Source organism: Geotrypetes seraphini, chromosome 2 (genome assembly GCF_902459505.1).
Source record: "Geotrypetes seraphini chromosome 2, aGeoSer1.1, whole genome shotgun sequence".
In the NCBI taxonomy this organism is placed as follows: Eukaryota; Metazoa; Chordata; class Amphibia; order Gymnophiona; family Dermophiidae; genus Geotrypetes; species Geotrypetes seraphini.
The window spans coordinates 417,185,142-417,209,695 of record NC_047085.1 but is presented as its reverse complement, the minus strand read 5'-3'; the positions used below and the strand labels follow the sequence as shown (position 1 = coordinate 417,209,695).

Below are 24,554 nucleotides of genomic sequence, written 5' to 3'. Positions count from 1 at the left end.
AGATAACCAGATATCTTGGGCTGAAGATTAGGATTTAGCCAGTTAAGCGCTATTTAATGGTCAGTGCCATTTCTGGCTGATTAAATAGCACTGAACATCGGCTAGTAAGGGCCAGATTCTATAAATGATGCCCAAGTAAGTCACCACTAGGCACCCTAATTGTGGACACCTAGTGACACCTAACTAAAATCCACACGCAACCCAGATTGTTTCAATTAATTTAAATAGCTCTCACCCCCCATAGCATGTGTGTCAGAATATATAAAAAAATCATCTCAATTTTCTCTAACACGTGTGTACTGTTCCTATAGCTCAGGAGTAGGCAATTCCGGTCCTCGAGAGCCGGAGCCAGGTCAGGTTTTCAGGATATCCACAATGAATATGTATGAGATGGATTTGCATGCACTGCCTCCTTGAGATGCATATCTATCTCATGCATATTCATTGTGGATATCCTGAAAACCTGACCTGGCTCCGGCTCTCGAGGACCGGAATTGCCTTCCCCTGCTATAGCTCATTATTGTTCCTAGAACATGTAGATTCACTATAGTTTGAGTGCTCTTAGCTTCCCTATAGCATGTATGCTATCGAAACCCATCTCGATCTTCTGTAGCTCGTTATTGATCCTGTAGCTTGTTTGTTATTGATACTGAAAACTACTGTGTATGTATCCTTGCAACCCGTTCTGGGCTCCTGGGGAAGATGGGCTATATAACTAAATAAAATAAAAATTGACCGCGCCATCGAAGTTAATTGATGAATTGGGTTTTTTTGGTTTTTTTTAAATCAATTAAGAGTTCTGCGCAGAAATCAGAGCAGTGCCTAGCAACGCCTAAGTTGAGGTGCCCTCCAACACCTAATAATGCCTACCTTAATTTACCGGCACCTACCTCTAGGGCACCTAGCGATGCCTAAGTCTGCTTAAATGGCACTAGGTGTGATTCTAGAAGCAGCGCCTAGCGGTTGACAACTGGGCAGAGTGTTGTCTACAATGTAGGCAAACATAGGGCTCCTTTTACCAAGCTGCGCTAGGGCCTTAATGCGTGGAATAGAGCACGCCAGCCTCTGCCGCCTCCTTTTGAGCAGGCGGTAGATTTTCAGCTAGCGCGCGCTAATCCGGTGCGTGCGTTAAAAATGCTAGCGCATCATTGTAAAAGAAGCCCTTAGGCACCATTTATCGAATCTGGCCCTGTGTCTACATTTCTTGATGAAATAATGCCTAAGAAAGTATCTCCTTACCCTCTTATCCTTGGTACCCTGTTAATATATTATCCTCCACAAGCACATTTGATGGGAGTGCCACCCAAATCGTAAAGACATTTGCTCCTCTGTGATAGTTTTGTGTGGTAACAATAGGACATATTTTATTGTCAGTTAAAATGGTTTTTAAATGCAATCACATCAGAAAGTAAGATGTGAATTTTTCTATTAGATTACTATGATAATCATAAGCGTGCGTTGTTTTGTTTTTTGTAAGAGAACTAGACTTCATCAAACGTCAGGAAGCTGAAAGGAAAAAGATTGAAGATCTTGAGAAAATTCATTTCGCAGAAGTTCAGGGTCTACAAGCACGCGTAAGTCATGTTAAATCAGTATTAATAGAGACTGACTGTCCAACTGATATTTTAAATGATTTAAATAGGCAGGAGAGCCTCCTGCCTGCTTAAATTGCTTGTCCCTGGCTTTTAGGTGTCATCGACTCATGTTTGAGTACTAGCAACTTGATGAACATCATCAAGTTTTCATAGCACTGCATAAATTTGATGTTGTCGCCGTTGTCACATCAAACGCAATCCTCTGCCTCCAACAATGCCCATCTGCTGCTGCCCAGAGGGATGGTACATCGTTAATCTGTCATATAAATGTTCAGTAGCTTTTCTAGTGAAATTCAACCACTATTCATGCAGTGCACATCCCCAATGTTTCAATGTGACGTTGTATTTATTGAATGTATATCTATTAGTTCAGCCAGTACTTCTAGGGATCCTCAGACTACCACCCGAGTAGCACAACTCAGTGTGGTGCTAATCCTCATTGATCCCGGTCTAGCAAATGAGCTGTGCTGAACCAAGCGATAATGTTCTTAATATTTCAAATTTTCAAGCTTATCATATGTTTTTAACTTCTAATGTAGACATAGTGCAAATTTCATGTTCATTTTAATCTTTGACTTATCTTAATCATAGTTCATCCCCTTGCCCACGCCCATTGGCAAGGGGATAAACATAGTCATGCCTTTTGTTTGTATTATCTTCACTCCTTTTAGATTAGAGACCTGGAAGTTGAAGTGTTTAGGTTGCTGAAACAGAATGGGAGCCAAGTCAACAATAACAACAATATCTTTGAAGGCCGGACATCTCTCGGAGGAGTTCAAGCAGAGGATATGGACACAAAGCAAGTGACTTGCTTGGATGGCTTAACTGAAGGTTTGTTTAACCTGATCCTAAAGACCGTGTAACTCTGTTAAGAGAATTAAAGAAAAGAATAGTTGCTTGTTATAAAAAGAGAATTAAAGAAAAGAGTAGATGCTTGTTATGACTTGTAATGTCTTTAAAATAATCAGTATAGCAGATCAAGCTTGACTTTTGCAGAAAGATCATAACAAAATGCAGTGGTACTACTGAGAGATAAAAGTGGCCACTTGGTGGATGTGGGGTTGGGGTGCACAAAAGAGAAAAATTATGTTTCTATTCTCAAAATCTTCCAAAGCGTATGTTGTTTATATTGTCAGCCACACAGACATTGGATAGAGACTGGGAGCAATGTTTCACCTCAATAAATAAATGATTTTATACTATAATAACTGCCTGTGTAGCAGAGAACAGAAGCCAAACTTGAGGTCTTTTAATGTTTGCTAGTATTTCTTCCTGTGAATCATTTTGATTACTAGGCAGTTGGTATGCGCAAGATATATACAATCAACTATGTGCAGTATATTGATTGTGAATACAAAGAAAAATAAAATTGTTGATGAACTTTCTTACTTTATTTTCTGACAGTCCTTAATCAGATATTTTAAGAGTTATGAGGTCTGAAAGTGAGCAAGAGGGAATAAATTTTTCTTTTTTTTTACTTTATTTAGTTTTTAATGGCAACAAAAAGTGCAATACAATTTATATACAAATAATGATAATCAACCAAGCACTTATAATCAATCAGTATCTATACAAAAGATATAAATTCCCTCCCCATCCATCATTACCATCAGGAATAATACCAAAACAAAAGATATACCCCCCTCCTGCTCCCCCCCCCCCTGGATGTGTGGGTGAAAAAACAACGGAAAATAAAGATAAAGGACAACTATAGCAAATCTACAAAAGACGTCAGTGGACCCCAACCTAATTTGAATATCTTATTATGCCCCAGCTGTCAGCATTCATTTTCTTATATTTATAAGTTAAACATAAGCTCGCCCACCAAAAAAGAAAACTAAGGTGACCCCAAGTCTTCCAATTGTGAGTAATCATTTGCATGGCTATACTGGTCATAATAAGGAAAAACCGGCATTTATAGCAAAATTGTCAGGCTCTTTTAACTGAGCAGACGGCCACTTACAGAGGGGATGCTGAGCTCATGGTACTGTTAGAATGAGTCAGCATGGCAGTTCCTTTGGTCTTATTTACTAATGTATTTGGCAGCTAAGATAATTATTGAACCACATTTACCAGGAATGAAAACATCAAACAAACAAGGAGGCAGCTGCTAACCTACCAAAAATGGAAGCAACAGTTAACACCAGGAAGCAAAGAAGTTTAGAAAGGAATTCCAAAGTTTAATAAAAATATGCCTGATGTGGCTACGTTTCACCTAATAAGGCTACATCGGAGGTAAGTGGACATTTGTAAAGCACAAGAACTGTATGACAAAAGTCTTCCAACACAGTGGAATTAATCACTCTAAAAATGTCTTTCTCATGAAACGAGGGCATGGAACCACAGCTGCCACCGTTGAAACAGTTCCAAAGTCAGACTGTTTCATCAGCAGCAGCGATTCATTGCTCTTGTTTCTTGAGAGAGACATTTATAGTGTGGTTAGGTAATTTCCCTATGTTGGAAGACTGTTGTCAAATTATTCTTGTGTTATAAAATCATCCACTGACCCCTGATGCAGATGTCAGGCATATTTTTATTAATAAATTCAGGAATTCCTTTTTGGACTACTTTTTTTTCCTGGTGTTATGTTTTGCTTATATATTTCAACAAAGAAAAGAAATCTAATAATCACAAAAAATATCTTAAAATAAATGATAATAAGTAAATCACCACTTCATACCGGTAACAGTATTAGTTGAGCAGTGTGCCATAAATCATCGCACCCAACACATGAAACACGATCTGTGTTGAAGAAGGCGAAAAAGGCATCAATGTATGGATTAGTTCCGTATGGAGTGGACTACTAAGTCTGATGAAGTCTTGGATATATTCTTTGGATTTTGAGCTTTGCTTACTAATTTTGATTTTGATTGCTACTTTGGGATATTTATTTGTGAAGTTTATGTGGACACTTTTTCACTGGGGGGGTCACTGAGCTTTTTTGCTGTGGGATTACCGGATAATAGAGCAGTGAAATTGCATAATGTATGGATTAGCTCCGTATGGCAATGGCAGCGATTCCCACATGTTGCCTGCAGCTAATCCTGAAAATCCTTCTCTGCTGCATTCTACCCACCCTTTCTGTTTCTCCCTGGGCAGAACACAGCAGAGGAGGCGCTTCTGGGTTAGTGACAGGCAGCGTGTAGGAACTTCTGCCGTAGTTGAGGACCCATTAAAATGAGGGGGAAAGCTGTGGGTGGGGTAGAGGAGGGAAGGAGAGTTACTGCGTAGTGGGAGAGAGGCAAGAGAGTGAGAATTGTTGGAGATGGGGTAGAGGGGAGGAAAGGAAAGATGCAGCAAAAGGGTGGAGGGGTGGGGAAGAGAGAAATTGTATATATAGTGGTAGATGGAAGGGAGGGGGTGAGAGAGGGAGAAATGTTTGACATAAGAGTGGAGGGGAGGAAGAAATGAAGCATGGGGAAGGAGGGAGAAATGTTGTGCATGATGTTGGAGAGGAGGAAGGGGGAAGTATTGCAAGGGGGGAGAGAGGTGCTGGACCAAGGGCTCAAGGAAGAGAAAAAAAGAGATGGATAATGGTAGAGAGACAGAAATGTTGGACATAGTAGTGGAAGGGAGAGAATGCTACATCAGGGAGGGGGAAGAGACATATTGACTTGGGGCACAAGGGAGGGAGAGAGGGATGGTGGACAATGGGAAAGAGGGAGAAATGTTGGACATGGGGTGGATGAGAGAGAGGGAGAGATACATAGGGGGTAGAGAGGTAGAAAAGAGGGAGATGTTAGATCCAGGAGCAGAAGGAAGTGATGCCAGACAATCGAAGTTAGGGAATAGAGAAGGAGAAATACTATACCATGGGGAGAGGGCAGGAGGGAAGAGAGAAGGGACAGGAAAATGGCAGGCTATGATGGTTGGGAGGGGAGAAATAAGGAACAGATTCTGGGCTAGAGGAGTGGAGGGTTGAAGATACTGACAATGGTGGAAGCATGTGGGAGAGGCAAGGAGGGGATAGCAAAGAAATAAATGAGAAGATGAGAAGATAGTGATTACAGAGGGTAGAAATATGGTAATGGGAAGTAGATTAAAGATGAAAGGGAATGGAGGGCTGGGGAATGGGAGAGCTAGTGGGTAAGAAGGTGAAAATTTGATAGCTGAAAAGTAAAAAGGAAGTGTGAACAGGGTAAAATTTGAGTTGACAGAGAGGCAGAAAATAAAAAAAGAGGAAAGAGCTAAAAAGAAACAATCAATATGTCAGAGGCAGGTGTAGTGAGGGAATAGACAGGAGAGAGGAGGAGAGATAAATGGACAGCAGCCAATTTAAGTAACATAGTATAGTAACATATAAAATGACGGCAGATAAAAAGACCTCCATTCAGTCTGCTCACAGAGAAAAAAGCAGAAAAGAGAAACTGGAACCAACACAAATGAAATGTCCAAACAACAAAGGTAGAAAAAAAGCATTCTGTTTTGAATGTTTTAATACAATATGTTAGCCTAGGGAAATATGCATAGCAAATATCTTTATATTGTGTTCAGTAGAAAAGGAAATGCACTTCTGTTTATATTTCTCCAGTGCTTCAGTACATGCTAAGTTTAACTCTTTGAGTTCACAGTTTAATATTTCTCTAAATACTTTTATTGCTAATTTGTGATCCATTGTTCTGTATTTGGTGAGGGTCTATCACTGTAAAAGTAATGGCAGGTTGGGAATCAGAGGGAAGCCAAGGAAGAGGAAATTGGGGAGGGAGGACCTCCTTTATTTTCTAACATGAGCCCTTGCATGTCTAACACGGTCATGACCCTTGCTATATAGCAGGGGTGAATTCCCAAGCATCCCCAGCTGACTACCTCCTGAAAAGATGGCCAGAACTCTCTTCTTCAAAGCTCTGGGCCACTGACTAAGCATGTGTGAAGTCCAGCATCAGCAGCTTACCAAGCTTTGTAAAAGTGAGTTCTAGTCACCTTCAGAAAAAGTCTTTAGCTGATTTGAGCTTGGGGATCTGAACTTGGGGATCCTCATTAGCTAAAGTATTTATAGTTTAAGGTGGTGGTAGGGCAGGGTAGACAAATTTTGTGCCCATCCACTTTGGGCTCAGGGCCACCCATAACCGGCTGTCTGACTACACCACTGATTTCTGGAAAAATTTAGAGGGCAATTCTCTAAGGCAGTGTTCTTCAACCTTTTGACACCTATGGACCGGCGGAAATAAAATAATTATTTTGTGGACTGGCACCAGTCCTCAGGCCGGCAGTTGAAGAACACTGGGCTAAGTTGTGCCCATCGCCAGACCCCGCCCCCATAATAATACTAATTGTTACACCATTTTTTCCATTCATTTTTCATATATACACACATACAATATAATTGTATTAACAACACATAATGGTTAACCACAAAATTAAAATACACAAAGCACACTGTATGCTTTTCAACATTCACTCCTACCATGCAAATGCAGGACCAAAAACTAAAAGTACTAATATTTACAAACAAGCCCTAAGATGCAAGACTCTGCAAGCAGTACAGAAAGAAACAAATGCATTTCTGCAAGCAGAGGAAAGAAACAAATGCATTTCTTCCGGAACAGACAGCAGATGTAAATCAATCACTACATAAAAAAATTAAAGCATTTCCCCTACAGTTGTTGTCTCTCTCCCGCCATGCTGTGCCTAACCATCTGGCCTGCCCTCTGGTGTTACCTTTGGGCCGGTCCACGGTGTGATCAATGCGGCATCTTCGGGCTGGCTCCCTGGGTGCTGCATTGCACAAAGCTGTGGGCAGCAGCTCCTCGTGCCTCATCTGGAAGCCTTCCCTCTGACGTTGCAACGTCGGAGAAAAGGCTTCTGGTTCAGGCGCAGGACTTGCATAGGAGCCTTTTCCCAAGGCTTTGTGCACTGCAGCACTCGGAGCTGGCCCGAAGATGCTGTGTTGATCACACCATGGACCGGTGGCTGCGGACTGGCAGAAATTTTCTGCGGACTGGCACCGGTCCACGGACCAGCGGTTAAAGAACACTGCTCTAAGATTTAGGCTGCAAGAAAACACATAATTGTTGGTATTCTAGTCATATACATATTTACATAGTGTGGTCAACATGGGTGACCTGACAGCCAGTCACATCACCCAGTGCAGACACATGCGCCAGGCCGAGCGTTTATTAGATGGGTGAAGAAGTGAAAAATAAAAAGTTCAATGTTTTCACATAAGTCCCACTTTTCATGCAAACCGGTTTCTTTCTGGATTACAATTAATCCAATGCTTAATATTTTGCCGAAAGCATGGCAGTAGTTTCTTGGTGCTCAAAAACAAAATTAAAGCATTTTGCTTTCAAATCAGGAATTTCCATAAGCCTCCAGCCTAAACATAAGCTTATAACCTCAGTTTGACTTCTTTATTGGAGCTTCTTCAAACAAAACATTGCTTCAACACCAGGCCTTGGGCAAGCTTGCACTTCTGGTAGGCCCAATCCTTTCCCCATACAATGAACAGTTTCTTTTTCTATTTTAGGCTTTCCACTTTAACACCAGGTAATCACTGGGTAACCCTGATTTGAACCACTGGGCTTTGACAACTCTAATGCCTGGTGAAGAGGGACTATCCACCCTTAGATTGATAGTATTCAATCCCTCCAATTCCCTCAAAAGGGTTAGCAATTATCAAGGCACCTCTGCTTCAGTTCATTAGGCATTGCATTTCATTCCCCTTTTCTGTTGCCACCAATACACAAGTTCACATAACATGGCATAGTTCAGGAATTCTAGCTTTACAGTCTCTTTAAATCATTCATGCATCTTACTGCTAATTGCTTTTTCAAATCCCGTTAGCAGTTCCACTAATTAGCATGCAATTTGTAGCTTTCTGCATCAAAACACAGTCTTAGTTTGGCAGCTTGTTACACACCACCCAAACAAATTCACTTTTCTTTCTCTCAAGCATTTGACTCACATATCATTTCCTCAGCTTCTGGGCCTTGATGGTAAGCCTTTGTACATTCCATGGGCTCTGTCTCTGTATAAGAATTTCCCTCTGGACACAAGTATGCTTGACTTTCCAAAATTTCTGAATAGTTTCTAGCCTGATTAAAGGGATATCTGAATTCACCCAATTCCCTCAGATGGCTAGTCCTTGGGACAAGCACAAGTCTGCTTCTTAACTGCTTGCCTTCCCAGTGTGGTGTGATGCTTCTGCTGTCTCTGCTTTGGGCTATTTAACCCCCACTACCACCAGGTGAACGGGATCTCCTGATTGGTTGGGGAAATCTGAGGCTAGAAGTTCTATCTAAAACAGCCCACTGCATTTTAACGTGTTCATTTTCCCATGTTAGCCTTTTTCTTAAAGCTTTCACTGGTGGTTTGGGAACCCTGACCCTGGTACACCCCCTAATAGCTTTCTTCTGAAAGGGTAAATAGAACTAGTATGAAATACTCTTTCTTGTGCTTGCCTGGGACAATGTTGCAAGCTCTGGGTTTGGACACAAGCTTACTGTATCTGGGGTTTTGCACTGTGTCAGGGACTACTTTCTCTGTCATGGGCTCTTCCTTAGGTTGGATTACCATATTTTAGTTCCCAAAACCCCGGACACATGGCCCTGCCCTGTTCTGCCTCTGACCCTGCCTTGTTCTGTCCTGCCCCCACAAAGTTTCCTCTCTTATTTCCCAACAAGCTCCAGCCGCATCTGGAGGGTCTGGAGCATGCACGGATGTGTGTGACGTCATGCATACATAACTTCATTTGCAAAAGCTTAAAAACAGAAAAAACAGATACAGACCTTAGCATGGCTTCTACTTCATTGCAAATGGAGGTGTGCAGCTACACAATGCTGACCTCATTGTGAGATCATCAAGGTGCACCTGCACCTCTGGAAGTTGAGAACATGGCTTTTACCCATTGAGCCACAGCAGCTTCCACTAATGTCCTTCCACACATCTGATATGATAGCAAAGGGATCTGCTAAGCTATGATCTTCTCAGGTATTTTCACTTTCACATGGCTAGGATCACTAAGCTCTCATGGTAGGAACCCCCACAACTGAAAGGAAGTGGCTGTGGCTCAATAGATAAAAGCCCTGTGCTCATCTTCCAGGTCATGGGTTCAAATCCCAGCACATATTTTAATTGTGGCATTCTACCTTGCAGGTGCACCTTGATGATCTCACAATGAGGTCAGAATTGTGCAGCTGCATACCTCCATTTGCAATGAAATAGAAGTCATTCTAAGGTCTGTATCTGTTTTTTCTGTTTTTAAGCTTTCGCAAATGAAGTTATGTATGCAATTTATATATTTTTTTCATGTACTTTCCTTGCTTGCAGTAATGAGCTGATTGGAGCACTGTTTAGTCAGAAAAAAAGAGTAGCTTTTTAGCAAAACACTGATTGCTGTTGGTTGACTATCAGGTCCATACTTTATAAAATACTAACAATCTAGACGTAAGCATTTCCATCATCTCTGTGGCTATTTAAGTGCTCAAACCCAAAATATAGATCTCTATTTAATATGTTATACTAGTATTCTATAATGAAATATAGGCTTCTGGGGTTTTTTTTCATTGAACAGGCCCTAAAAAGATATGTTCCTGGCACTGAAAAGTAGGCTCCCCTTTATAGAATTAACCTCCACAAACACAATTTACAAAGTGATTTTACATGACTACAAAGGGTTTTGCCCTCTGTCAACTACTTGTTTTTTTGCATGTGGGGTTTGGAAGAGAGATTAAATGGAGTTTAGTTTAGGTTTTTTTTATATTTACCACCATTCAATAGCAGTGCAGAGCAAAGAGAAAAAAAAAAAAAAGCAAGCTGACATCAAACCCTTAATCCCCAGAAGGGAAAACATGTTCATCAAATGCCTTTTAAAGTAAAAGTAGTGCAGTTTGTATTTGCACTTACCTGTGTTGGTTCAAAACCATGTTGAAGAGTTCAGCTTCTTCGTTGGCTCCCTTGGATGTACAGTTTTGGAAAACCTGCTGCTTACACATTAACTCCCATATGCTCATTATGGTGCCCAAATTAGGGTACGCTGCCAAGATGCTCCTGCAACTTCATTGCTTAATTATTGACATTTATTGACAACAATTAGGTTCTCTGCGTGCATTTGGCTGCACATTATTCTGTACTAATGAGTATATGCATACATGCACAAAACTCCAAGTAATGCCATTCTATTTTTTGAAGGTGATTTTTCTATGAAATGTTGGCTCTCATGTATGTGTCTCTAAATTCACATTTTCCACAGTTTTATATATATTTTACAAAAAGCTCCATGTATAGCAAACTGCATTGCAAATTGTGAACGTCTCAACATGGCTGTCCCTTTCCTGACTTAGATCAGTACAAACTAAGACTTTCAAAAGATAATTTTATAAGTGGGTGCCTAGTATAAGTATGTCTTCTGGTGCTTATTTATGAGAACAACTATTTGTGCTTATAAAATATAGTAACATAGAAGATGACGGTAGATAAAGACCTGTACGATCCATCCAGTCTGCCCAACAAGAATTCATAATAAAATGAGCATAATGTGTATGCATTCTTGGTCTTAATATTCCTTGCCATTTTCAGGGCACAGACCTTAGAAATCTGCCTGGCACTGACCTTGTTCCCCAACTACTGAAGCTGTCATCAATGTCCCATTCCAACCCACCTAGATCTTCCAGATCTGATCAGAGCACAGACCATAGAAATCTGCTTGGCACTGGCTTTGCTTCCCAATTACATTACATTACAGATTTCTATTCCGCTTGTACCTTGCGGTTCTAAGCGGATTACATTGGAAGATAACTGGTCATTTCCAGGAAGTTACATTACATTAGAAGATAGTTGGACATTTCCAGGAAGATACATTGGATGATAGCTGGGCATTTCCATGAAGTTACCTTACATTGGAAGGTAGTTTGTTTCAAGTTATATAGTGTGGTTTCAGGTTATTTTGTGAAATAGAAAAGAAGATTCCAGCATGAAGGGATTCATGTTAGGTTAGGTTAACCGAATATGTTTTTTGAATAGTAATGTTTTTATTTCTTTTCGGAATGCTTTAAAGTCTGTTGTTGTGGTCAATAGGTTGGATATGGAGGGGTCAAGTTTCGCTGCTTTAGTAGCTAGGAGGCTGCCTTTTTAGTTGGAGAAGTTCGGTGTCGAACCATTTGTCAGAAGGTCTACAGATTCTTTGTTTTGATTTTTATGGGGCTAGCTCGTTTAAGGTTGTTTCGCTTAGGGTTCTCCAATGGCTTATGAATTATTTAGAGTTGATTGAATTGAGTGCGGGGTCTACTTTGTCCCAGAATGTATTGGGTTCAATTTTCTGGTGAGTCTTGAAGGACTTTTTTTGGGGATTGGGTTTGTTGCTATTGTTAACCCAGTTGATGGTGAAGGTATATTTGTAATGATCTGACCAAAGGGAGGGATGCCAGGTACCGTTGGAGATGTGGATATCTGGTGTGTGAGAGTTTAGGGACGTGTATGCAGCAATTTAGTTTGAGGTGTATGCAGCAATTTAGTTTGAGGTCGTTTTTTGCGTTGGGAACCTTTGAGTGGTGGGTAGGAGAATGGGGACTGGGTTCTCCTAATTCTGGGTGAAAGGTTTTGATTTAGGCAATTGTTTAGATAGGTAGGTGCAGTTCTATTTATTACTTTGTATAATAGAACAAATAATTTGAATTGGATTCTGGCTTGTATGGGTAGCCAGTGTGAATCTAGGTAGGCATTGGTGATGTGGTCAAATTTTCCGAGTGAATAGATTAGTCTGAGAGCTGTGTTCTGAACGGACTGTAGTTGTTTAATTAAGTTTGTTGGACAAGGTAGGTAGAGGATATTGCAGTAATCCACTAGTCCTAGTACAAGGGATTGGACTATGATCCTGTATTGTTCTTTGTTGAAGAATTTTCTTATTTTTCGTAGGTTACACATGGTGAAGTATGCTTTTTGTGTTGTTTTGTTGATTTGAGTCTGCATTGTGCAACATCTATCTATCAATACTCCAAGGATTTTAAGAGATGTCTGTATTGGATATTTGGTTACATTTATTTCCAATTCTGTTATGGAAGGGTTTTTGTCCTTTTCAAGTAGTAAAAATTTTTATTTTATCCGAGTTAAGCTTCAATTTGTGGTTTGTCATCCATTTTTCCACTGCTTTCAGAGTTGTTTCCAGGTGTCCTGTTGAGTTGGGGTCTTGGTTATCGAAGGGGAGCAGAATGGTTATGTTGTCTGCGTAACTGAAAGATATTATGGTTATCACTTTATTCCCTACTATGAAATTCTTTCAAAAAAAAATCTAGATCTCTCATAATTTATAATCCTCTACCATACCATGTAAAGTACATGAATCACTGTTATGTAATTCTCTCGGTAATCATTGTTACGTAATTCTCTTGGTAATGTCCAGATCTCTTCTAATTTGTAATCCGCCTAGAACCGCAAGGCACAGGCGGAATAGAAATCACTAATGTAATGTAATGTAATATTACATTTAGGGTATCTAGAGTGGTACCAAGGGAGGATATGAATAGATTGAAGAGGATGGGCGATAGTGGTGACCCTTGTGGGACTCCACAGGGGTTAGACCATGGGGCTGATTTGAGATCGTTTGACTTTACTCTATAGGTTCTTGTTTTAAGGAATCCTTGGATCCAGTTGTATACCCCACCAGAGATCCCTATGGCGTCTATTATCTGGAGTAGTATTGTGTGATCTACTAGGTCAAATGCAGCAGAAAGATCTAGTTGGATAATTAGTATCCTACTTCCTTTACTGAGGTATTGTCGGGCTGTATCCAGTAGCGTTGCTAGTAAAGTCTCTGTGCTATGGTTTGTTCTGAATCCTGATTGTGAGGGATGGAGTAAATTATGGTTTTCCAGGTAATTTGTGAGATATTATGCAACAAGACCTTCTATTATTTTAATGTATAATGGGATTGAGGCGATGGATCTATAGTTAGAGGGAGAGTCAATTGGGCCTTTAAGATCTTTCAGTAGAGGGGTGATTATGATCTCGCCTAGTTCTAGTGGGAATTGGCCTTCTCTGAGTGTGATTTGTATCCATTGCATGAGGTTGGCTTTGAAATTTGGGGTAGCATTCATTAGTAGATATGAGGGGCAGTTATTCAAGTCACATGAGGCTTGGCTGTATTTTTTGTAGTCGGTCCAAGTCAGTCCATTGTTGGGAAGTTGTCCAGGTTCTGTCAGCAGATATGGCTTCTTCCATTGTTGGGTTTATTAGTATCTCATCGAGGTTGGATTGTGAGTTATTAAAAGTGGTTCTGATTGTGCATATTTTGTATTTGAAGTGGTCTGCTAGTTGGGAGGCTGTTGGTGGGTGGTTTCCTTGAGTGGCTAGGAATGGTGTGGTATCAGTTAGTTTTCTTACTAGGTTGAAGAGCGTTTTAGTGTCTGGTGTGTTAGTGCCAATTAGTTTGGAGTAGTAGGCTTTCCGTTTTTCCTTAAGTTTGATCTTATATTGTTTGGTTAGATTTCTCCATGCTGTTTTGGTTTGTTCCTGGTTCTGTTTTTTCCAGACTCTTTCGAGTTGTCTACAGTGCCTTTTTAGTTGGAGAAGTTCAGTGTCGAACCATTTGTCAGAAGGTCTGCAGATTCTGTGTTTTGATTTTTCTGGGGCTAGCTCGTTTAAGGTTGTTTCGCTTAGGGTTCTCCAATGGTTTATGAATTCTTTAGTGTTGATGGAATTGAGTGTGGGGTCTACTATGTCCCAGAATGTATTGGGTTCGATTTTCTGGCGAGTCTTGAAGGACTTTTTTGGGGGATTGGGTTTGTTGCTATTGTTAACCCAGTTGATGGTGAAGGTATATTTGTAATGATCTGACCAAAGGGAGGGATGCCAGGTACCGTTGGAGATGTTGATATCTGATGTGTGAGAGTTTAGGGACGTGTATGCAGCAATATCAAGTTGGTGGCCTTTTTCGTGAGTGGGTTGATGTCACTTTATAAGAATCTGGTAGGAAAGGGCATCAAGATATGAAAGTAAACCTTCTACTTGCTTGAAGGTGTGGTCTTCTAAGTGGAGATTTATGTCTTCAAGGAGCAGGTTGTATGAAGAGTTTAGAGAGTTCTGGATGATGAAATCTTCATGTTTTGAGGCGATCCATTTACCTGTAGTGATGTAACAGAGAAGGCATGTCAAGGTGCCTTTGAGTGTGTCGTCGGATATTTGGCAGGCTAGAAGGTCTAGGTGGGGGGTTGAGTGTTTATCATGGACTTTTAGTTTGAGGTCGTTTCTTACTAGAATAGCTAATCCTCCCCCTCGTTTGTTTTCTCAACAGACTAACTCTAGTTTGTATCCTTTGGGGCAGAATTCGGTTATGCATGGGTCTGAGTCAGAGGTTAGCCAGGTTTCGGCTAGGAAGAGGCAGCCTAGACGTTCTTTGATCAGCCAATCCTTGATTATTTCTGCCTTTGGGCTGATTGATCTTATGTTCATGTACGCACAGGTTATCGAGGTGTATTTTGTGTGGGGATTGGTGATACAATTACTGGAGTTGCCATCTAAGTAGTGCTAGGTTTGTTTGGCTTTGTCCTCTTTCCATACAGAACTTTTTGTTTATTCCAAGCATTTTTGAATTCCAGTAATGTTTTCATCTCCACCACCTCCCGCAGCAGAAATTGCATCTATTTATTATTTATTTATTTATTTATTTATTTATTTATTTAGATTTATATCCCGTTCTCCCAGTAGCTCAGAACGGTCTACAAGTAAACATACACAGTAGAAGTAATTAGGCAAATAAGATGTACAATAGGTTTAGGTGCTTGGACATACAAAATTGTGCAATATTTATCAGGGTACAAACAATTTTTCAGAGTACAGACAATTTATCAGAGTACAGACTAAGAGAGGACTATACTGAAATTTAGGAGAAGTTAAAGGGGAGAGAAGAGAGAGGTGGGGTTTAAGGGGGGGTGTAGACTGAGGGAGATCTTTAGTTGAAGAGGAGGGTCTTTACCATTTTACGGAATGTCAATAAAGAGTTCTGTTGCCTGAGTTGGGGGGGGAGTTTATTCCAGAGATGTGGGATGAAGTGGCTGTAGGATCGTTTGCGGGCAGTTTCTGAGAGGAGGGACCTTCCAGGGGGAATGCATAGGCGTATTTCTGATTTTGAGCGGAGGGAGCGAGTGGGGGTGTAGATGGGAAGCTTAGATTTTATGTAGGAGGGGGTGGTGGCATAAATTCTCTTGTGGGCTACTGCTAGGGCCTTGAAAGCACAGCGCTGGCTAATTGGGAGCCAGTGTTCAGCGCGGAGTGCTGGGGAGACGGGATCATGGTAGTTGAGGTTGTGTAGGAGGCGGATAGCTGCATTTTGGACACGTTGGAGGCGTTTGAGATTATTTTTGGTTAGTCCATTAAATAGGGAGTTACAGTAATCCATTCTGGAGAGGACATATGCGTAGAGGAGTTGGGCGAGGTCAGGTGTGGAGATGTAGGGTTTGATCCTTTTCAGTTGGCGGAGGTAGTAGAAGGAGGTGGAGATTACTTGGGATATGTGGGCAGATAGGGATAAGTGTCCATCTAAAGTTACTCCTAGGCTGCGTACCTGATCTGTTGCCGTTAGTAGAGTGGAGTCCCATGCTAGGGTAGGACGTGTGAATTTGGTGCTTTTTTTCCTGATCCATAAGAGTTCTGTTTTAGTGGCGTTTAGCTGAAGTTTGTTGTTTGACATCCAAGTTTTCATATCAGAGAGGCAATGTTGGAGGTTAGTAATTTGGGACGATCGGTTCTCGCCTAGTGGGAGGAGCAGCTGGATGTCATCTGCATAAGAGTGGATTTTAATGCTATATTTCTGCGCTATATCAATGACAGGTCTGATGTAGAGGTTGAATAGGAGGGGGGATAGAAGGGCGCCTTGAGGAACACCATATTTGATAGGCTTGGGGCGAGATTTGTGTGTTCCTAGTAGGACAGTCTGGGTCCTTTGATGGAGGAAGGAGGTGATCCATTGGAGGGCTGTGTCCTTGATTCCGAGGTCATAGAGTCTGGATGTGAGGAGGTGGTGGTCAACTGTGTCAAAGGCAGCGCTGAGGTCAAGTAGGACTAGTAGGGCATCACTGCCTTTGTCGAGTATTGCCCAGCTGTCATCAATGATGTCAAGGAGTACTGACTCTGTGCTGTGGCCTTTTCGGAAGCCGGACTGGACAGGGGATAGAGCAGCTTGTTCTTCAATGAAGGGGTGAAGTCGGTGGAGCACAATTCGTTCAAGGAGTTTGGAGACAAATGGGAGGTTGGAGACTGGGCGATAGTTGCCGGGTTTGTTAGGATCAAGGGTGGGTTTTTTGAGAGTGGGCTTGATAATAGCTGACTTCCAGCTGAGGGGCACAATCCCAGTGGTTAGAGAGGTGTTAATGACTACAGTCAGAGACATTTACACCTACACTGGAGCATGGTTTGTTTTGACTGATGATATTAAGAAACATGGAGGGTAGCCCTTCTTTCTTTGGTGGTCCAAGCCATGAAGTTCTGAGGGCTCTTTTTCTGTTAACAAAATTATTTGTTATATGTTGGTTTAATGAACTTAACTTTGTATGGTTTCTGTATATTACAAGTTCATAGTGCTAGCTATAGTAAATGACCCCCCAGAATGACTTATTCAATATATTTGTCTGTGAAATTTACATAGAGTAATAAATGATAGCACTCTATAACTGGTTGGCAGGAATTTGGTACATTTATTTCTTCATAAAATCCAGAAGTTGCAAGTTGTGAAGAGCAAGCTGTAGGGTGTACTTCTGAGATGGGTGGGCAAATTAATTGGCTAATGACCTCTTAACCATCAATAATTGGATGCCAACAACCAATTATTGATGTTAATTTGCATTCATTAAAATGTATGTTTGTTTTTGACTGCACACTATTCTATAAGGCAGGGTGTCTAACTCCCATAGTGCATATTCCAAAAGTGGGCATGGCCATGAAAGGCTCTTGAGAATGTCAGGAGCATTCTGAAAAGTTATGCGGGTATCAGGTACAAAATAAGTACCTGTAGATATGTAAACCGCTTTGAATGTGTAACCACAAAAAGGCGGTATATAAGTCCCATCCCCTTTCCCCCATTATTATTTATTTATTTTTAATATTTATACACTGTCCGAATTGAGATGGTTTCCATAAACAATAAAAATACAGCATGGACAACAGAAGCTGCATCTTCATGACATTCTACCTTCAATCGTCCCTTTACTGCGAACAAAAGAATGCCTGCGGCTGCAAAGAGTTGGGTCTTTTAAGCCAACCCTATCGGCACACAACCACAGCTGACCCAAAACAGCATTCCACAATTTGACACCCACAAAACAGAAAGCTCTAGTACCTACACACCTTGGTTTAACAGCCACATTCAATAGCATAACATTTTCAGATCCCAATGGCCTGCTAGGGCAATAGACAGTCAACAATTGTTAAAATACAATGATACGGGGTGGTACAGAGCCTGATGAACAATAGATGTCACTTTATATTGGACTGTATATATCCTCGGCAGAGTAGCACACCTAAGTTGAGTGCCAGTATAAAAGTTATGCACAGTTTATAGAATCACACATAGCACCCATGTTCATGACTAACGTTTAAGTGTACCCATATAGGCTAAGAAAAACCAAGCCTAAAATACCTGCACTTAGGTTGTGTGCAAATTGGGTCTATTCTTTAATGGTGCACCTAACTTTTAGGAACACCCATGATCTGCCCATGCCCATCCCCTAGCCAAGCCCCATTTTGTGATTCGTGCACTAGAAGTGACGCACACCACTTTATACAATGCGGTTAGAAAGTTGTGCACATAAATTCTAATTAGTGCCTATTAGCATCAATTAATAGGCATTAATGGCCAATTATCTGTGTTGATTGGCTTGCACACGCAGCTTAACCATACCATATTGTTTCTTATAAATTGCAGTTGTCTACTAGGAATCATTGTGGCTTGCATAAGATTAATGAGGTTTAAGACAAGATCATTATGGGTCAAATAGTGTAGCAAAATATACAGAATTTGGGCCATAGTGCATAAAATTGTGCACATAGGTTAGAATAGTAGCAGTCATGTGCATAGCCAAATTGGTAAATCAGGTGCTAATTGGAGCTAACAGCCAAAATTTGTCAATCATTGCAGTAAATTGGGGCTAATTGGTGCTAATTTGCAATTATACATGTAATTGCACATGGTCGCTCAACTGTAAGACTAGTACCAACGTGCTGTAGCGTGCAATTGCAAAGAAGAAAGATTTAACATCAGAAGAAAGATTTAGAATCTCTTTATTTCTTTAAAATAATTTCTGATACTAATAAATGAGTAGAAAGAATATTAAAAACATAAATTTCATGCTCTAGATACATTCTCTGAACCCTCTATTGTCAAATGTTAAGCAGGAGAATCCTTAAATGAAGATACAGTCTGTAATGAAGAAATTTGTAATTCTAATTAAGCTGAATGTTTAATAGACCAACGTTAATGTCTATATTAACAAACTTGATAACTACTCATACTACTTCACTGACAGCTAGACTACCATATATACTTGAATATAAGTTGAGACCCCCATTTTTCCCCCCAAAAAGGAGGAAAAATGGTTGACTCGAATATGTCGGGCAGCTTAATATTCACGTGTCCTGCCCTGCCAGGTTCTGCACCCAGCCCCCTTCCCTCCCTGCACTCAGTCCCATTCCCTACCAGGCTGTGAACCAAGCCCCCCTCCCTGCCAGGCTCTGAACACTGTCCCTCTTCCCCCTAAATAGAGCCAACCACATCAGTGATGTCACAATGGCTTGGTTGTCCCGTACTCCCCTCTGCCCTCTAACCCAGCCAGCAGATTAACCCTTCCCCTTAACTTAAACCACCTAGTGGTAGGCCGGGACAGGAGGGATCCCTCCCGTTTCCTGCCCCGGCCGACACTAATAATTACCAACCTCCCTCGTGTACCTGTTCCCTGGTGGTCCAGCGTGTATCTCGTGCTGAAATCCTTTGTAAAGCTAGTAGTAGCCAGCGGCGCACCCAGGCCAGCATGCAGGAGCGAGCTTTTCATGCTGCCAGCCGGCCCTGTACTGCTCCTTGATAGGCTACTACAAGAACCGCAAATCCCGCGAGAACTTGCAGCAGCCTATCAAGGAACGATGCAGGGCTGGCCGGCAACATGAAAAGCTCGATCCTGTGTGCTGGCCTGGGTGCGCCGCTGGCTACTATCTTTACAAAGGATATTAGCGCAGGATACACACTGGACCACCAGGGAACAGGTATGCGAGGGAGGGAAGGAGGGAGGGTGGTAATTATTAGTGTCGGCCAGGGCAGGTGACGGGAGGGATCCCTCCTGTCCTGGCCTAAGGTTTTGGGTGGTCACTGGGGGATGACCCGAATATAAACCGGGACCCCCATTTTTGAGCCAATTTTTTGGCCCCAAAATCCCGGTTTATATTCAAGTATATACAGTAAGTAAGAGATGCAACCGTCTTAGGCAAAGAAGCAAGAGTACCAATATCCAAGGATTCTGTGGTTAAAGGTCCAATTGGAAAAGAAGCAATAACTAAAAAAATAGTCTCAGAAGGAGGAGGAGGAGTATGCTCAACAAACTGAAAAACACCCATTCCGAGGATAATGGGAGCAGGACCGCTACCAACAGAACACCACAGGAGAAAACATGCCACTCTGGGACGTGATCGTCTGCTTACTTAGACATGCCCCTGTGACTATACATCGCAGCACTAGACAATCTTAAATCCGCTTTCAAAAAGCCCGTAATGATGTCACTAAGGAGCTCCTCTCAGCATCTGCCGGAACACCAGAACTCCAAAATGCCACTGCACAAGTTCAAGGGTAAAGTATACCACTAATTCACACATAGTCTCCACTTTCTCCCTTGACAAAGTTTTTCATGAGAAGATCCTAAGGAAACCAAAAAGTCATCCTAATGTGAATTGTGAACAGGATAAAACAGCGTAGATTTAAATGATCAGTGTTCTCAATGGAGAAAAGCGAATAGTGTTATACCTCAAGGGATCTACACTGGGACTGGTGCTTATTTATCAATGACCTGGAAATGGGAACAGTGAGTAAGATGATCAAATTTGCAGATGACTCAAAATTATTCTAAATTGTTGTTTCAGAAGTGGGGACTAGAAGACTGGGCATCCAGATGGCAAAATAAATATGTTCAAATCTTTTTTTTATTAAACCAAATATATAGAACCACAAAATGAACCACAGCAAATTGTACGATGTCCAACACCAGGCCCTCATACAACAAACATTGTTTTATAGTTATCATTTTTAAACAGCAATTAAGTCCCTTTCTGTCCCCCCTCTCCCTGTACTTAATCCCCCCTCCCCCTCCCCATATCTTGATCTTTGGGTTGGGATGCGGAGGAAGTTCTTTCCACATCCGCTCTATTTCTGGATCACTTCCATACAGTAAGCCACTGATTTTCCACCTGGTGCACTCACCCTGATGTTTCACAGATGGATAACCCAGGGTTTGAGAGTTCTAGAGCAACTAATAGTAGATAATAAACTTATATAATTCCAAGTGTTTCAAGATGAGTTTGGCCTGAAGAGTGAGGACTATTTTTGTTATTGTCATTTGAGGGATTTTATGATTAAAGTGGACCTACCTTATTGGAAGAAGTACAATTGCCCACTCCTGAAAATCTTTCATATGGGTATTGGAAGGGGACTGATCTCCCGTTTATATAAGGCTCTCTTCTTCTGTGTGCTTTTGAAATCAAAATATGAAGCTAAATGGGAGACCTGGTTAGGGCACAATTGGTCCTTGGAGCAATGGGAACAAATCTACCACTCCCTACCGAGGCCTTCTATTTCAGCAAATATGATAGAGCATGGGTACAAGATACTCTTATCAATGGTAGTATACACTGGCCCAAATAAAAACATTCTTTAAATCATGTTCTGGGTTGTGTTGGAGAGAATGCAGGCAGGAAGGGACTTACTCATGTTTGGTGGGACTGTTCTGAAATGGTTGCATATTGGAAAATGATACTTCAACTTTTACGGGACATTTTGAATATTACGATACCACGGGATGTCTGTTATTAAATGGGGCCTATTGGAACATGATCCTGAAATCCAGAATTTTGTGTCCCTTTTGCTACATCAGCATGTACATATGTGCTTACCCTCCTTCTGGAAGAGGAAGGAGATGCCTACTAAACAACATTTAATGTCAAAATTGGATACTGTGTATTTTATGTCCAAACTAACTGCTTTACTGGAGAATATGATAGGGTCCTTTTTACAGATTTGGAGACTGTACTCTGGAGGGGTTGTTCTTAACATTTTGAAGGGAAGGAGATGTAAGCATAAGCACCCTTCCTTTTGGAGAGGGGTGTGGGGAATGTTACTGAACTATAGAATTGAACTCAACTGATCTATTTTAATATAGTCCAGGGAAATTGTGATTGTTACATTGTAACTATGTGATGTTACATTGTAACCCTGTGATGTTTGGAAGTTGTGTTCCCTAGTGATGTTCTGCTGGTCTATATTCTTTCAATAAACAGTTAATATAATAAAGAAAAACAACAGACTATCTGAACTTGGAATCTCAGGAAATGTACTGCAATGGTTCCAAGGCTTACTGACAAACAGACAATATAGAGTACTAAAAGACAAACTCCTCTGATCATTGAACACCATCGTGTGGTGTACGATAAGGATCACCAATCTCCACTAGACTCAATAAACCTAGACCATGGGAAATGGATGTTCTCTTATGTGGATAACATTCTCTTAATTCCAGAAGACCTGAACTTAACATGTTTGTCCATAAAATTGATGAGCGCACTAACCAGAGTACAAGAATGGTAAGCAAAATACCACCTCAAATTAAATACCGAAAAAACCCAAACTTTCTGGTTTGGCCCACAGATAGAACTGATCCCTCCAAATATCACACTAGCAAATGGAAACAGCTTCAACATTGAAAAATCATCCAGAGTCCTGAAAGTCACCCTAGATAGCTAAGAATGGAACATCATGTCAACTAAACCATTAAATCATTCCTTTCAGTTAAGAAAGATCAGACCCTATTTCTTCCAACACTACTAAGAGATAATACTATCCCTATTAGAATCCTGTAATACCCTACTACCAGGAACCCCAAAGAAACTAATGAAAAAACTTCAACTGATACAAAATACAGGGCATCCGTTGAAAATCAGGGGGGAGGGAAATTTCATGGTGACACCAGAAAATATTTCTTCACCGCAAGGGTGGTTGATCGCTGGAATAATCTTCCACTACAGGTAATTGAGGCCAGCAGCGTGCCAGATTTTAAGAAAAAATGGGATAGGCATGTGGGATCTCTTCATGGAGGAAGTTAGGGGGTGGGTCATCAGAGTGGGCAGACTAGGTGGGCCGTGGCCCTTTTCTGCCGCCATTTTCTATGTTTCTAGCTCGACTAATATTGTATTCAAAATTTGATCATATCATGCCCTTACTGAAGGAATTGCACTGGCTTGCTGTGAAGAAATGAGTAGAATTTAAACTATACTGCCTGACACACAAATCTCTGTATGGAGATGCCCTTGAAAGCTTCTCCAGAAAGATGATCCTATCCTTCCCAACTCTGAAAGGAGTAAAATATAAATCATCAAGGGTTTGGCTATCAGACTTCAAAAATCTGGAACCTACTTCCCATAAAGAATCATATAACATCCAACTAAACCAAATTCCAAAAATAACCTGAAAACATGGCACTTCCAGAAAACTATATCAAAGGACCTAGTTTAACCAAACTTACAGACCTATACAGCAAATAACATACATAACATAACATAATAGCAAATTTCTAGACTGTATAACCTTTAGTTCAATGCAGTTAACAAAATATTTATGCTATGGGAAAATACAGAAATAATGTGATGCACAGAAATTTAGCTAGCCAAAAATTTGAAGAAAAGAAAAGTCTTCAAAAGTTTTCTGTAAGATATAGAACTAATCACTAATGGACGGAAATCTTTGTCATAAGAAGCAGCTTGATAGGAAAGACAATGGCCCAAGATGTTTCTTACTTCTGCTAATCAGGTCTGTAACTTTTAGAAAACCAAGCTATACACTTCTACCTCAATATTCGTGGGGGTTAGGGGCAGAGCCGGCCCGCGAATATTAAAAAACTGTGAATAATATTAAGGCCGGTTCTGACCCACCTCCTGCCATCCTCCGGAATCCCAAACCTTACCTTAAGCCCTCTGAGACTCCCCGGAACCGTACTTGGCGGTCTAGTGGGTTTTCAGGGCAGGAGCGATCTTCCTACGCTCCTGCCCCATGCAGATCACTCGTAGGAAATGGCTGCCGTGAGCTCCCGTCATAATCTCGAGAGACTACGGAAGTTCACAGCAGCCATTTCCTATAAGTGATCTGCATGGGGCAGGAGTGTAGGAAGATCGCTCCTGCCCTGGAAGCCTGCTAGACCATCAGGTAAGGTTCCGGGGAGTCTCAGAGAGCTTAAAAATATCCCCCAAAATTAAAATCGCTTTTTTTTAAAAAAAATCGCAAATAACCAAATCTGCTGATACTGAAACCATGGATTCGGAGGAAGAAGTGTATTGCAAGAACCTTGCTACTAACAACCGCATTTCTTAGACATCCATAATTAAATGTATGAGCCAATCATCTATCATACACCACAAGTCACTACTATGTAGCATACAAACTCATCCTGGATTCCACACTGTATATACCTATTACTGTAACGTATCTTCCTATTATGCAACAAATATACCTCTTTTCAATCTAACACCTCTGTTGTATTTCCACATTGATTTTCCATGTTGTTGTCCATATTTTTCTTCCATGTTGTTCATAAATTGTATCTACTACTATATAACCAAATTCTTCTTAAATGTCACCATCTCAATCTCATCTGGTGAAGATTTGGTAGGATATAAGACCACATATAACATAACATAATACTCTGTGGGATTTGCCAAAGCCCCTCCACAGAGAGAAAGAGAAGAAAGGCTAGGGAAAGGTTTCTTAAAAGTTTAGATTAAGAGTAAAAT

General features: G+C 41.0%; 1 protein-coding gene across 1 annotated transcript in view; it reads left to right on the top strand.

Moving 5' to 3' along the window:
- The window catches only part of PPP1R9A (protein phosphatase 1 regulatory subunit 9A), a 397,958-nt gene that overhangs the window by 293,529 nt on the left and 79,875 nt on the right, over positions 1-24,554 (top strand). Inside the window, 2 exon segments of the mRNA XM_033931097.1 lie at positions 1,478-1,574; positions 2,267-2,426. Coding sequence (XP_033786988.1) covers positions 1,478-1,574; positions 2,267-2,426 — 257 coding nt within the window.